The sequence below is a fragment of the Crotalus tigris genome, unplaced genomic scaffold (assembly GCF_016545835.1).
Source record: "Crotalus tigris isolate CLP2741 ecotype Arizona unplaced genomic scaffold, ASM1654583v1 scf7180000018826.840336, whole genome shotgun sequence".
NCBI classification, from domain to species: domain Eukaryota; kingdom Metazoa; phylum Chordata; class Lepidosauria; order Squamata; family Viperidae; genus Crotalus; species Crotalus tigris.
In genome coordinates this window covers 379,031-392,338 of record NW_024097216.1, presented here as the reverse complement: position 1 = coordinate 392,338, position 13,308 = coordinate 379,031, and the positions used below count along the sequence as shown (strand labels likewise).

At 36.8% G+C, this 13,308-nt stretch overlaps 1 protein-coding gene across 2 annotated transcripts in view; it reads left to right on the top strand.

Annotated features, from left to right (window-relative positions):
- AK5 (adenylate kinase 5) overlaps positions 1–13,308 on the top strand; it is a 113,379-nt gene that overhangs the window by 84,007 nt on the left and 16,064 nt on the right. For both annotated transcript variants that reach the window (XM_039356680.1, XM_039356682.1), the window contains 2 exons: positions 5,075–5,114; positions 8,432–8,476. In XM_039356680.1, the coding sequence (XP_039212614.1) occupies positions 5,075–5,114; positions 8,432–8,476 (85 nt within the window). The remainder of the gene's footprint in view (positions 1–5,074; positions 5,115–8,431; positions 8,477–13,308) is intronic.

Here is a 13,308-nt window from a genome sequence, read left to right as displayed (position 1 = left end):
ATACAATTTGTTACCAGTGCTGAAAACAGTTTGTTGCTATGTTCACCTTCATCAATTACCAGCCTAGGGTTGACAGTCCAGTTCAGTCCTGGAGATTTCTATTCACCTGGTAATATTACATAGATGATAATTTGCAAAACCCAAACTAAAAAAAAAACCACCATAAAAAACCAAATTCAGGTTTCCAACACCCCATCTGCTGCTTCTGTGAAGTTGATGTAGTTCAAATGAGAAAATGAAAATTTTGCTGCTTGAGACAGAGCTGGAAGAAAACCAGCTTGGCTGTCAATCAGGAATGCTAATGTGCCAAATTGGTGTGAAATCAAGAATAATCCACCAAGGATGGGCAAACGTGTTTACTCCGAGACAAAAATATATGTTTTCATAAGTAGCACATTATATGCATGCAAAGAACAATGATAATCATCAAAAAATGCTATTAAAATAATTGGTAAATAATTAAGGATAATATGTTGGAGTTGATGAAGAAAAATCCATGTTCATGATACAGGTAATCCTCAAATTACAACCATTCATTTAATGACATTCAGAGTTACAATGGAACTGAAAAAAGTGGCCTATGACCATTTTTCACAATTATGACCGTTGCAGCATCCCCATGGTCATGTGATCAAAATGTGGCAACTGGCCTATATTTATGAGGTTATGTGGTCACCTTTTTTAACTTTCTGACAAGCAAAATCAGTGGGGAAACCAGATTCACTTAACAACTCATGTTACTAATTTAACAACTGTGGCAAGAAAGGTCATAAAGAGGGGCAAAACTCACTTAACAGTTGTCTTGCTTAGCTACGGACATAGCTAACTGAGTCGTAAAGTGAGAACTACCTGTACTTAGTGGTGGAATCTTTCTTTACCACCACACACCTTCCATTTCCCCCATATAATCTTTATGTAAATCCTAGTGGAAAATTTGAAGGATCAGAAAAACTCTTCAGCATCATTCCACAATTATTTTTTATGTTTCCTGGCTCTTAAAAGAGTTTCTTGTTATTATTATCATCATCATCGCGTTACTTTTTAGAAATTTCTTGGGTAGTAGAGAAATTATTGTAAAAAGGAAACACAGAACAAACCTAAGCATGTGCCACCTTTTCTTTTAGAAATCTCTTGTTGGTTTTAAATTCATATTTGGGCCTTCGGCCCATTAGTTCCCGCAGGCAAAGCCAGAAGTCTCCCATCCAAGCAGTATAGATAGTGTGGAGAAAAGGTAGCATAGCCAGTGGTGGGATTCAAATATGTGAACAACTGGTTCTCTGTGTGGATGCCGCTTCCGGAAGTTTATTCTGGGCCTGGGCAACAAAAAATTAGCTACCGGTTCTGCCAAACTGGTGCGAACTGGCTGAATCCTACCACTGAGCATAGCTGTTGTAACCTGAGCACAAAATAGAAGCCTACACAGTTTCATCTTCAGATTCAGGTCAGCACAATTGCATATTGTCCTTTTCTTGGCAATGTTGCCAATGCTATTTTTATCTTAACCCAGATAAGGAGGAGAAACAAAACAGAAGCTGCAACTGTGACAAAACCCAACACCGTTTTCATGGATGGAGACAATGGCACCTAGCCAAGAGTTGGAGGAAGGTGAATTGAATAGCCTGGTTCTAGCAGTTGACCCTCTGACACAGTTCATATGTTATTTTTTACTCTTTCTGGCAGTGATAATGTCATGGCGCGATCTTCTTCGTAACATTCCTGTTATTGCAAAAATGATAGAAAAGTCACAAAGAAAACCATTTCGCTGCAGATTGACCTCTGAATAATTACTGTGACAAGGAGGTTGCTGTGCCAAAGCTGATCTTTTGTATGATCTATCACGTTAGGTCTTGAGTAGAAACCAAGCATATTGAAAAATTAAATTTTTTTTTAAAAAACCCAAACAGTTGTAGATAAGAAAAACGTGAAGAACACAGAAGGGGTAGCAGACAACAGGAAAAGATTAGCAAATTATGTGGGTGGCTCATTTTATTCTTTTGCTATAAGGGTGTTCTATCTGTCCATCCCTCCCAGATGTCTCCACTTTAAAAGATAAAGTAGACAGTTATGTGGCAAGAGAAGACATTATCATTTTCAGATAGTCAAAATTATCTAAATAGTGTGAAAAAGGCACTCATTAATCATCTGACACAGATGACGCCCTTCAAATTGTGTAATTCTTTGATTTCAAAGCCTCCATCTTTCCTTTGTTTTACCTCATGTGTTCTATGTCTATCTGCAAATCTTTGTATTTTGTTATTTTCTCCAGTTCTTTCTCTTCTATTCTGCTGTCTTCAGGTACTGCAACTTTCAATATCCAGATTTTTTTTTTGTCTTTCATATTAACAGTTCTTAAATCTGGGATGTTACGTGGCAAGTGCTTGTCTATATTAGGGATGCCCAGCCTCTGGGCGACAGCTTACCACTGGGTCATGTGGCCTATTCACAACTGGGCTGCATGAGCAGTGGGCCAGTGGGTGTGCACATGCACGCAGCTTGACTTGCGCAAGTGGCGGTTCCCCTCTCCCTCCCCAGCCAGGCCGCCAAGTCTCAAAGATTGGGAATTGCTGGTCTATATGACTTCTAAAATCCCAGATATTAGTGATAGTTAAATTTGGATTTTTATTTACTCTTTAAAGGTTATGTATCTGTTTAGCCTTGTTACCCAAGGTAATATTGGCAAGCCAGAAAAATGAACAAGTAGTAGATAAAATGGCAAAAACTGAGAAAGAAGTCACATGATGGCAACTTAAAGAAGAGGGAAAGAGAAAGAGGAAAAGTGATTATCTGGTTTCTGATGTGTATGTGCCTCTGAGATACATTATAGTATTGTTTAGTATTATATTTTTTGTGTAACAGGGAAGAAACAATTGCAAGAAGCAATGAATCAGAAGAGTGTAGATTTAGAATAGATTTAGATAGGTGATTAAAACTTATCAACTCTTTTATTCTGCTTTAGCATGCAAGTGCACACTAATGGAAGGGAAGATACCAAGTGAAGGGAGAACCATGGGTGGAAGTAGAGTTAAAGAGAAGAGAACATACATTTCAGAGAAAGCAATTCCGTGGTGAGAAAAGTAAGGTTTTACACCTAGGCAAGAAAAATCAAATGCACAGGTATAGAATAGGTGATACCTGGCTCAGCAGCAGTAACTGTGAGAGGGATCTAGGAGTCCAAAAGGACAATTTCTTAAGTATGAGCCTGCAGTGTGCTTCAGATGCCAAAAAGGCTAATGCAGTCCTAGTCTGCATTAACCGAGGGATAGCATCAAGATCGTGTGAAGTGTTAGTACCTCTTTTATTCTGCCTTGGTGAGACTGCATTTGGAATACTGCATCCAGTTCTGGTCACCGTGATATAAAAATGATGTTGAGACTCTTGAAAGAGTGCAGAGAAGAACGACAAAGATGATTAAGAGTCTGGAAGGTAAACATATGAAGAACAGTTGCAGGAACTGGATGTGTCTAATCTAGCAAGGAGAAGGACCGGGGTGATATAATAGCAGTCTTCTGATATTTGGGAGAGTGTTACAGAGAAGAGGGGAACAATTTAGTCTCCAAAGCAATTGAGGGCAGGACAAGAAGTAATGAATGGAAACTTATCAAGGAGAGATCCAACCTAGAACTAAGAAGAAATTTCCGGACTATGAAAACAATCAGTGGAATGGCTTCTCTTCAGAAGCTGTGGGTGCTTCATCACTGGAGGTTTTTAAGAAGAGATTGGACAGCCAGAATGGTATAGGATCTCCTGCTTGGGCAGAAAGTTGGACAAGAAGACCTCCAAAGTCCCTTCCAATTTTGTATACTGCTCAGAAAGTATTTCTTCATATTATCATGGTCATGCATGGTAAAGTGGTCCAGTTGTTTGATAGCAGAACCAATTGGGGTACAGAGTTGTCTTTCACATCAACAGTTGTTAAGTCTGGGGTCTTATGTGGTTCAGCAATATGTATGTTCATTGGTCCAGTTAGAGGTGCCTTCCCTCACAACATTCCATCCCGAATGCAACTACAAGAGTAAATCAGCATTGTGCAAGCCTCTAGCATTACTGCTTGGGCTTTTGCCTCCTTCTCTTATGCTTAATGTAGTTAAAAACATTTGTCTTTCAAGAGAATGGTGTGCTTAAAATGAAATGTGGATGAATGTCTTCAGCAAAAAACTCTCTCACATTAAGAAATTTCCTATCTGATGGGTTTCACTTCCATAATTCCCAAAATAATTTATTACATGGTGTCATTGGATAATTGTTTTTTTACAATTATTTTTAAGGTAGGACTCCTTTTTAAAAAAAATCATTGTTTTGAAATAAATTCTAAAATTTTGAAAATTAAACACGAACATTGTTTTGCTGAACTAAGAAACTCTGTAAAAATTAATGTGCTAGTTTTATCTGCTTCGTCATCAAGTTTTCATGCTGGGTTTATCAGTAGCTTCTTAAAGTCATGTATCTGAATGGATGCCTTAACTTTTATAGATTGCATATTTTGATGTAATCTGGACATTTCCAATGTAATTTTCTTCTCTACTTTTGAAAACTCTGTTGTTTTTAACTAAATTGTTTTTAGTAAATTGTAAATTGATTGTCAAGAAGAGAAAGTCTAGATTAACTCTAGTTCTCAGTTTCTTAGGTCTAGAGCTGAAATTAGTCCATGATTTTCAGTTCTCTTAACTGCTCGTGTTTATGTAAGTCAATACCAATTCAGAAAATTCCACAACTGTCTGATACAGTGCGTGCTTTATTGTTCCTCATATTCTAAGTGACCTAGAAAATAGCACTTCCTGTATCTTAAAACCTTAACATTGTATATATTGGTTCCTCAGCATAAGTCAGGTGCATTTAAAAAGGAGTGTTGAAATTTCTAACATGAAACATACTGTACACTCAGTACTAAAAGTATAAACATGACCCAGATTAGTTTAATTATAAGGTGTACTATTGTGGTTGATGAAGAAGAACCAAAAAGCCTATCCTTATGAGCAGTCCTATGGAGTTAGAATTATGGACAAATCTGTTTTCATATTATTAGATTGATTAATGATAAAGCTATTTTTTTCCATATCAATTTCTAATATAACAGGCATATGAACAGTCATGTGTTTGCAGGCCTGAAAGTGCAGGTGAGTTTTTTTTTATCATTTTAGTATAAGTTATTGTAATATATAATAACTGAATCCTCTTAATTTATGTGTTGGGACCATGCATGCTTTATTTTTAAAGCATGTTTGCACTAGCAAATTCCCTCTTGGCTGTTCGTTAAAGCAACAGCATCCTTTTTTCAGACTTTAGCTTGAGCCTGAAAAAAAGATGCTGCTGTTTTAAGGATTCAGTTTATAATGGTACTCTGAAAGACAACGGAAAAAGATGGCTTGTCTTAATTAATATCAAAGAGCAGTACTCATGTGAATTAGTTTCAAGTGTTCAAGCCCTGATATATGTGAAACCGCATGCAACTGAATTTAGGATCCCATGAATACCAATGTGCCCACAGAAATGAAGTATATATCATCTTCTCCAACGATTTATTTGTAAGAGTAACTGCTAACTTCTTGAACAGATACTGTATGTAACAGTGTTTCTAAGGTGTTAATCAAGTTTGCTAGTCTCATAAGAAATTTGTAGGATAAATATATGCACTGGCCTGTGTAGCAGTATTAGGTTTTTACATTGCAATTATGATACAGAAATCCATTGAAATGTTCCTCATGGTGTCATGAGAAATTCAGAATGTTTAACAAAGGATCCCAAACATCATCAGAACTGGAAAGCTGTCATATTCAGAAATCAAAATGTTTCAGTTTTGGCAATCCTATATGATAATGATAAAAATAATAATAAAAAAATATTTTAATTTGGGATAACTGTTCTCATAGAGTGGCTGAACATTGGATTTTTTTCATTTGGAGATTCAGGGTGGTCTATATTGCAATTTTTGATCAGATCTGCAATACCCCACTGTCCAAAGAAGTTGGAAATACCAATGGGTATCCTTGCAGATGTCCTAGGATTGTTCATATTATATGGAATAAAGTGGCCATAGAGCAGCTGTTATCCTTAATACAGTGGTTCTCAACCTTTTTAATGCCACGACCCCCAACCGGTTGTAAGTCGAGGACTACTCAACCGGTCGTAAGTCAAGGATTACTCAACTGGTGCAGCACCGTTTGCAGAATGGGACTTTTGACGGGCTCAGCAGGGCAGAGACAGCCTGGACAATTCCTATTGGCTTTTGAAAGTCAATAGAATTAGACTCTATTCAAGAGAGTCTATTCTATTGGCTTTCAAAAGCCAATAGAATAAAAGGGAGTAGCACAGCTAAAGAAAAGGGGGAAAAAATGGCGGACTGCGTTGTTTGGCGACCCCCGTGAAATGGTCGTTCAACCCCAAATGGGGTCCCGACCCACAGGTTGAGAACCACTGCTTTAGTACAAGAATGGAAGTATAATAGCGGCCTTTTATTAATCCAGTACTTACAAAGTTCAAAATAGCCACATTCAAGAGGTTCAAAACCCAGTACTTCTGATAATGAAATGTTCAAAAATGTATTGAATGATGACTGACAGATTGTTCTTCAGATTTTATGAATGAAGCAACATTCATTGTGTTGAACAATGATAATATTGTAAGTCCTTCATCATCTGTAGGCTTTCATTCAGTAAGACACGCTCCCAACTAAGCAGCAATTAACTCTAGTTGTCCTTGAGCAAGAAATGAGATACTGTTCAAGAAAAGAAATCACTGCAATTGTTTGGTGTTCAGGTTACAAGTATGGAGTGATGGAAAAGATTTCAGGCTGAAGTTGAAGCTTACAAAAGAAAATGGCATACATAACTTTGACAAAATTAAATGAAATTTTTAACAAGGGTAGCATAAAATATTCTTCCAGGTATCTTGCATTAAATATTTTGAACCATGGCTATAAGGAACTGTAACAGCAATGAGCAATTAGATTGCTTATAAGTTGCTGTTGTAAGGTAAGAATGATCCATTTGAAAATATAAACATATTTTAAGAAAAAAATAGACTGCAATCTGTATTTGAGAGTAAATTTCCGTGATTCCTATAGAAAAGAATATATGTAGCTCATGGTTGAACTAGGGAGTCATTAATGCTCTCTGAGCTTGTTTGTTTGTTTGTAGACTTTTCATTACCCAACTAAGTAACATCCTCAGTGTGAGTAACTATGGGGTTTGCTCCCTGCTTATGTACAGTAACTTGCCTTGACAGTTTTGGTGGGATTGTGGTTTTTTCCTTGGTAGTTCCTTGAATAAGGTATTGTTTTCTACTTGATTGTTGATTCTTCCCATTGAAACTGTGGTTGAGTATGTCCATGCACTTAATTCAAGGAGTTTAGTCGTGTTTCTTTGAGATCAAGGGGATAAATCATGTCTTCTGATTGCTAGTTGGGGTTCACAGATATGCTGTACTAGTCTTCTACCCATTTGTCCTACATAGTGGTTTTTACAGACAACACTGTATGTTTTAGATGACTCCTGTTTTTTCTTCTAAGGTTACTGAGTCTTTTGGTTAAGATTGGGTGGAGGACTTTAGTTGGTTTGTTTGCAATGATGATGTTGTCTGGTTGTAATAGTCTATTGGTTGTTTCTGATATGTTTTTAATAAATGATTGTGTTAACTTTTTCATAGCTTGTTTTGGTTGTGCTATAGTGGATTGAGTAGTCAAGCACTTTTTCATAAAGTTGCGTGGATATCCATTTCATTGGAAGATGTTGTATAGACAGCTTGTTTTCTTTTTCTTGTGTTCTGGGTTGCTGCAGTGATTTGTACTGTTCTGAATAATGTTCTTATTCAGAGGCAAATTAGAAACACAAATCTTTTGAAAAACAACCAACATTAACCAAGTGCTCCATTATCAAAGTAACAACCCAACCCAATAAGAGGAGCTGTTTAAGAAGCAAACAGTTAAGCAGAAAACAACATCTTAATCAAAGAACTCCCAAGAACAAACTCACATTCCCACCAAAACTGGCAGGGCAAGCTACTGTATATAGACAGGGAGTGAACCCTACATTTACACCGATGATGTTACTTAGTTGGCTAATGAAAAATCTGTAAGAAAACAACCAAGCTCAGAGAGCACCAAGTACTCCACAAATTTCAGTGAACACAAATTTCAGTATTTTTTTCCTTGGAGAGACACACAGGATCGTATTGTAAGTTTAACGTGATAGATCAGTGGTTTTCAATCTTTTCTTCACCACAGACCTCTTTAAATATCATGGACCATGGACCACCAAGACATAACTCAAGGTTTAAATTATAATATTTCTTCAAGCCTTTGCAGACCCCCTCTGATGAAATTGAGGTCCCCCAGGAGTCCATGGACCATAGGTTGAGAACCAATGTGAAAGATTTTACAAAATGATGCATGTTTTGCTTACTACTATTGTTTAAAACTATTTTCATTTTAATTTAGGTTTTACAGAAGACCTGAAGAAATCAAACATAATTTTTGTACTTGGTGAGTAACAAAAGACATCACCAGACATACTTGTTTTATGCACACAATAAATCTTTTGACAAGTACCAATGAACTGCATAAATCTGCCTAAATACGCTGTCTTTTTTTAGATTCCTCAGGATCCGCACCATTGAGAGTAAAACATCACGAAGATACTCATGATCATATAGTTAGTTGATTAAAAAAGTGTCAGGAAATTTATCAGAAAAAAATATGTAACACTGTAAAGAAGAAATTTTATAATTACTAATAGAGGTATTTAATTAATTTCCAAATGAGTAGATGTTTAGAATAGTTTTTTCCTGCCCAAGATGTATACATGATAAGTAGTACGGTGCTGGACTAGAAGAAGGCAAACATTTTGAGTTCTCCCTTTCAAATAGAAACTACTTGGGTGACTTTGGGCCAGTCATTCTGTTTCATTCCTAGACTGGGGAGTTAAAAAAATACTGACATAAATATATGTTTGTGGATGAGTATGTATGTGTATTATTATTACCAATCTAAATCATTACACGTCAGGCTTAAAGCCTCTTCACTGAAGATTTTGGACCATAATGTACCATACTGGCCTAGAGGTACATCTATAAACATATATCTATGTCATTATTTGAGCAGAAAGTGCTCTTTTTCTTTCTACATTATGTTACTAGTCCTAGATTATTAAACAAATAGTGCAGTTGGGATTGTTTGTGAATCATAAAAGGGTGGGGCAAAATGAAAGAACCATATTATTATATTATTACTCAGGGAAAAAAAGGCGTTGTGAATATCAGTTGGCATTGTAACTTCACTACACATTTGAACCAGGTCCCAAGAAAGCAAGAGCTCCTTGACAGTTAAGAATGTAGGACTCTTTTTCATTATTTATCATCTGGAAACATACATAGAAACATTACAACTCTGTATTCTCTGTAGCAATTTAGTCACACATGGATAGAATCGCCTGATTCTGGAAGTCATCAGTAACACAAATAATCCTCCTAGGGAGAAGGAGAATAGACCTACAATATGTAACCAGGTAAATCCTGAGAAGCTTCATTCTCAATCTGAAGTGATAGGAATATGTGAAAATGCATTCCACTAGTGTCAATCCTGAATCCTTCCCAGTTGTTAATCATGTTTTGGAGCTAATTAAGCTTTTTGCAATTCTAGAATTCATCAAACTCCTAAAAATGTAGAGAGGTTGCTATGGCAATCAGGCACATAACACAAAGGAGAACGTGCAGCATTTTTTTAAAAAAAAATAATGCCTGCAATAGAAGAGTTAATTAACATCTGCCAAAAATGGTTTTTCATTGACTGGGACAAAATAAATTATTTCATTGGAAACCGATGTTCAAGGTTCAAATTTTCAATATTTTGAAGAATACACAGATGGTCCTCATTCAGCAACCACTCATTCAGTGATTGTCTGAAGTTAGGATAACCCTGAATGAGGGAATGTTCCTCTGAGTTGTGGCCATCACAGTGGTGCTGGAGTCACATCATGATTCAGGCACTTGGCACCCAGCTTGCAATTATGATGGTTGCAGCATCACATGGTTACATGATTGCCATTTGTGACCTTCACTGCTGGTTTCCAACAAAGTCATTGGGGAAGCCAGCAGGAGGTCAAAAAACAACTTCCATCTAATCTATCTATCTATCTATCTATCTATCTATCTATCTATCTATCTATCTATCCCTATCAATCATACAGCTACCCATCTCACAAAAGCATGGCTCAGGGTACAACAGTTAATTAAAAAGAAAACCAACAATATATGAAAATAGATCATTAAAATCTAAGGAAACTATTAAAAAGCACATGAACAGGAGAGGATGCTGTTAATCACAGTGAGGGAATCTCCCCAATCCCCTCAGATTCCCAGGCCTGATGGCAAAGCCAGGTCTTGCAGAATATTGAAAGAGATATAGCTAACCTCATTTTTGGTGGGAGAAGATTCCATAAGGCAGGCAAACCATGTGACTGTGGGACCTGCGACTGAGTGAGATTCACCTAACAAGGCAACTGGAACTGCCGCAATTCCCGTCAGAGCAATCACTTGATGTTGCGCTTTATGGCTGCAACACTTAGCTAAAGAGTTGCCAGTCCCAATGGCCAGTGTCAAATGCAGACTACCAGTATTACTCTTCAGAAAGTAACAATTTCATTCATAATTCTTTTAACACATGACAATGGGCCTTTTAATTTATTTATTTATATAAGATAAGGTGAGGCAAGATAGATAAGATAACCTTTATTGTCATTTTTACTATGAGCATGCTGATCCACATTAAAAATGAAATTCTGTTGCCTGCTCTCAAAAGAAAGTATATATCTACCCACACATATACATAACACACATAACATAACACTAGCATATTTAGTGGCTACCCATCTCACAAACATGTGGCTGAGAGGCATACAACACAACATAGCAATCTAAAACCATCAAAAATGAATAAACAGATAAACGAATGAGAACAAACTTCTGTTTAATCTCATATAGCTCCCCCTTTCAGGCTGTCCTCAGGATCCTGAAAGTTGGTGAGAAGGCCTTCTGGAAGAATAATGTTCCAGATGGCAGGGCCCACAGCAGAGTAGATGCACCACCACCTGGATACCACTAGAAGCAACTTTTTTGGGAGATGTGACTCTCATCATATCTCTCCTGCATGACCTGCCCAGGCAAGGAAGAGAGGCTATAGAACAGGGGTCTTCAAACTTGGCCGCTTTAAGACATGTGGACTTCAATTCCCAGAAATCCTCAGCCAGCCATGCCGGCTGAGGAATTCTGGGAGTTGAAGTCTATAAGTCTTAAAGCAGCCAAGTTTGGAGACCACTGCTATAGAAGGACATGCCCAAAATACTGTTGCTGATCCACAATGGAACAAACCCTCTGATAATTTTGCTGATTTTCTGTAAGCAAGGGAATCTCTGATTCTGTCAATATATCACAGACAGACCAGCCTGTACTTGGATATGTTTCCCCTCTTTTTTGTATGGCACAGAATATTTCCCTCCACTGTTCAGCTACTGCTGGCAGCTGTCTGATAATTGCAGATGCAAAAAGGAACACAAAAAGATGGTCCTTTCTTACTGTCCTCTGACGGGTCCATGAAGGTGTTCTTCTTCAGCTGCTTAAAGCAAAAGTGGTCAGCCTACGTGCAGACCCCCCTATACTTCAATGTTGTTCCTGGAGTTGCCCAAATTCAGCAATGGAGAAATACTGATTTATCTGATTTATTTCATTAATACTACTAAAGGGTGGGATTAATGGCAAAGAAACAAGTGAGGAGCCACAGAAAACAAAGCAATGGTAGTGGCATCATTGGATCGAGGCTGAATTAAAGACAGTTGGTTTTTTTAAAAAAAATAGCTTTTCAGCTACATAAATCTCCCCTGAAAGTGTTTATGCCCATTTAGTCTTAAATTTAAGGACTGGCGGATGGAGAGATAATTAATGTCAAATGATAATAGGAAACAGAGATTTATTTATTTTTTTGCACAGAAAGCCAGTATGTTTTGGCCAATATCTCAGGCTGAATTTCTTCCCAATCCAATTTGTTCCTTCAGCCAGATTCCTTGATGGATACATGTTATGTTTTGTTAAAATAATTACTGGAATCAAACAGAGAATAGGGCTGTGCGTTCTTCAGAGAGGATTTGGAACAGATCTCATCTTCTGTTAACTAAAGTAGACCAGATGTTTTCAGATTTCTGCACAATCCTGAAAATAAAAACCATTCCTTTGATAGGCATGTTGTATTAAGTTCAATAAGTTAACTTCTTAAATAAGTGGCCTCAGAGACATCCACAGGGCTGGAGTTGTTAATAAAAATGACATAAGCTCTGCCCCTTTGGTATGCAGCTGTGCATGCAGCATCATGATTTTATAATTCTCCAGAGAAATTAATCTATTCTACCGAATTCAAAGAAATTTTCCCCCCAGATTAGTTCAGAGGAGCTTCCATGGTGTTTTGCAAATAACCAGCAAAATATTTGGAAAGGTCTTTGTGTAAAACCCAAAGTGGCTTGTCTGTTAAGATTGGTTCTTCATTTGAAAGAACAGGCTGCTTTGCACAAGCCTGTTCAGAATATGTTCCCTTCTTTTCTGCTGCTGCTTTTAAACCTCTTAAAGATCAGGAGCTGAAGCAATCAATAAATGACTCAGAGGCAGCAGCTCTGCTTTAAAAAGTAGTTTATAAATGACCAAGCTCACAATACCTAGCACACTGGAAAACATGGAGATTCAGAGTTCTATTAATGTAGTTTATTTTGTTATATTTTATTTTTATCCCTCCTTTATTGTTTTTTTAATAAATAACTTAAGGTGGAAAACAAACCTAATGCTCCTTCTTTCTCTGATTTATACTTGTATATAAAAAAGGCAATGCCCCAAATAGAAAAATGTTGTTGCTTTGTCCTGATGCCTAAACGAAATGGTTGTAATAGTAATAAAGTCACACTCCCAAAGGAAAATACCAGATGAGTGTACAAAGTGAAAATCAATTTCTATAATTAATTCCATCTTTCCTCTTCAGTGAATTTGAGCATCAGGAATTTTAGACACTATCGTATTTATTTATTTTTTAGCATAAATTTCCCCATCATACTTTCTAAACAAATGTAAGAACAAAATTTTGTCTCTGTAAATGTAATTATCTGGATTACAAAAATGTATAGCATAGGATTTGTTACTACGTCTTTTCTTTTTTAGCTGCATAAATCTACCCTGAAAATGTTTATGCTCATTTAGTCTTAAATTCAAGGACTGGAGGATGGAGAGATAATCAATATCAAGTGAGAATAGGAAACCAGGTTGTTATTGTTGTTGTTGTTGTTG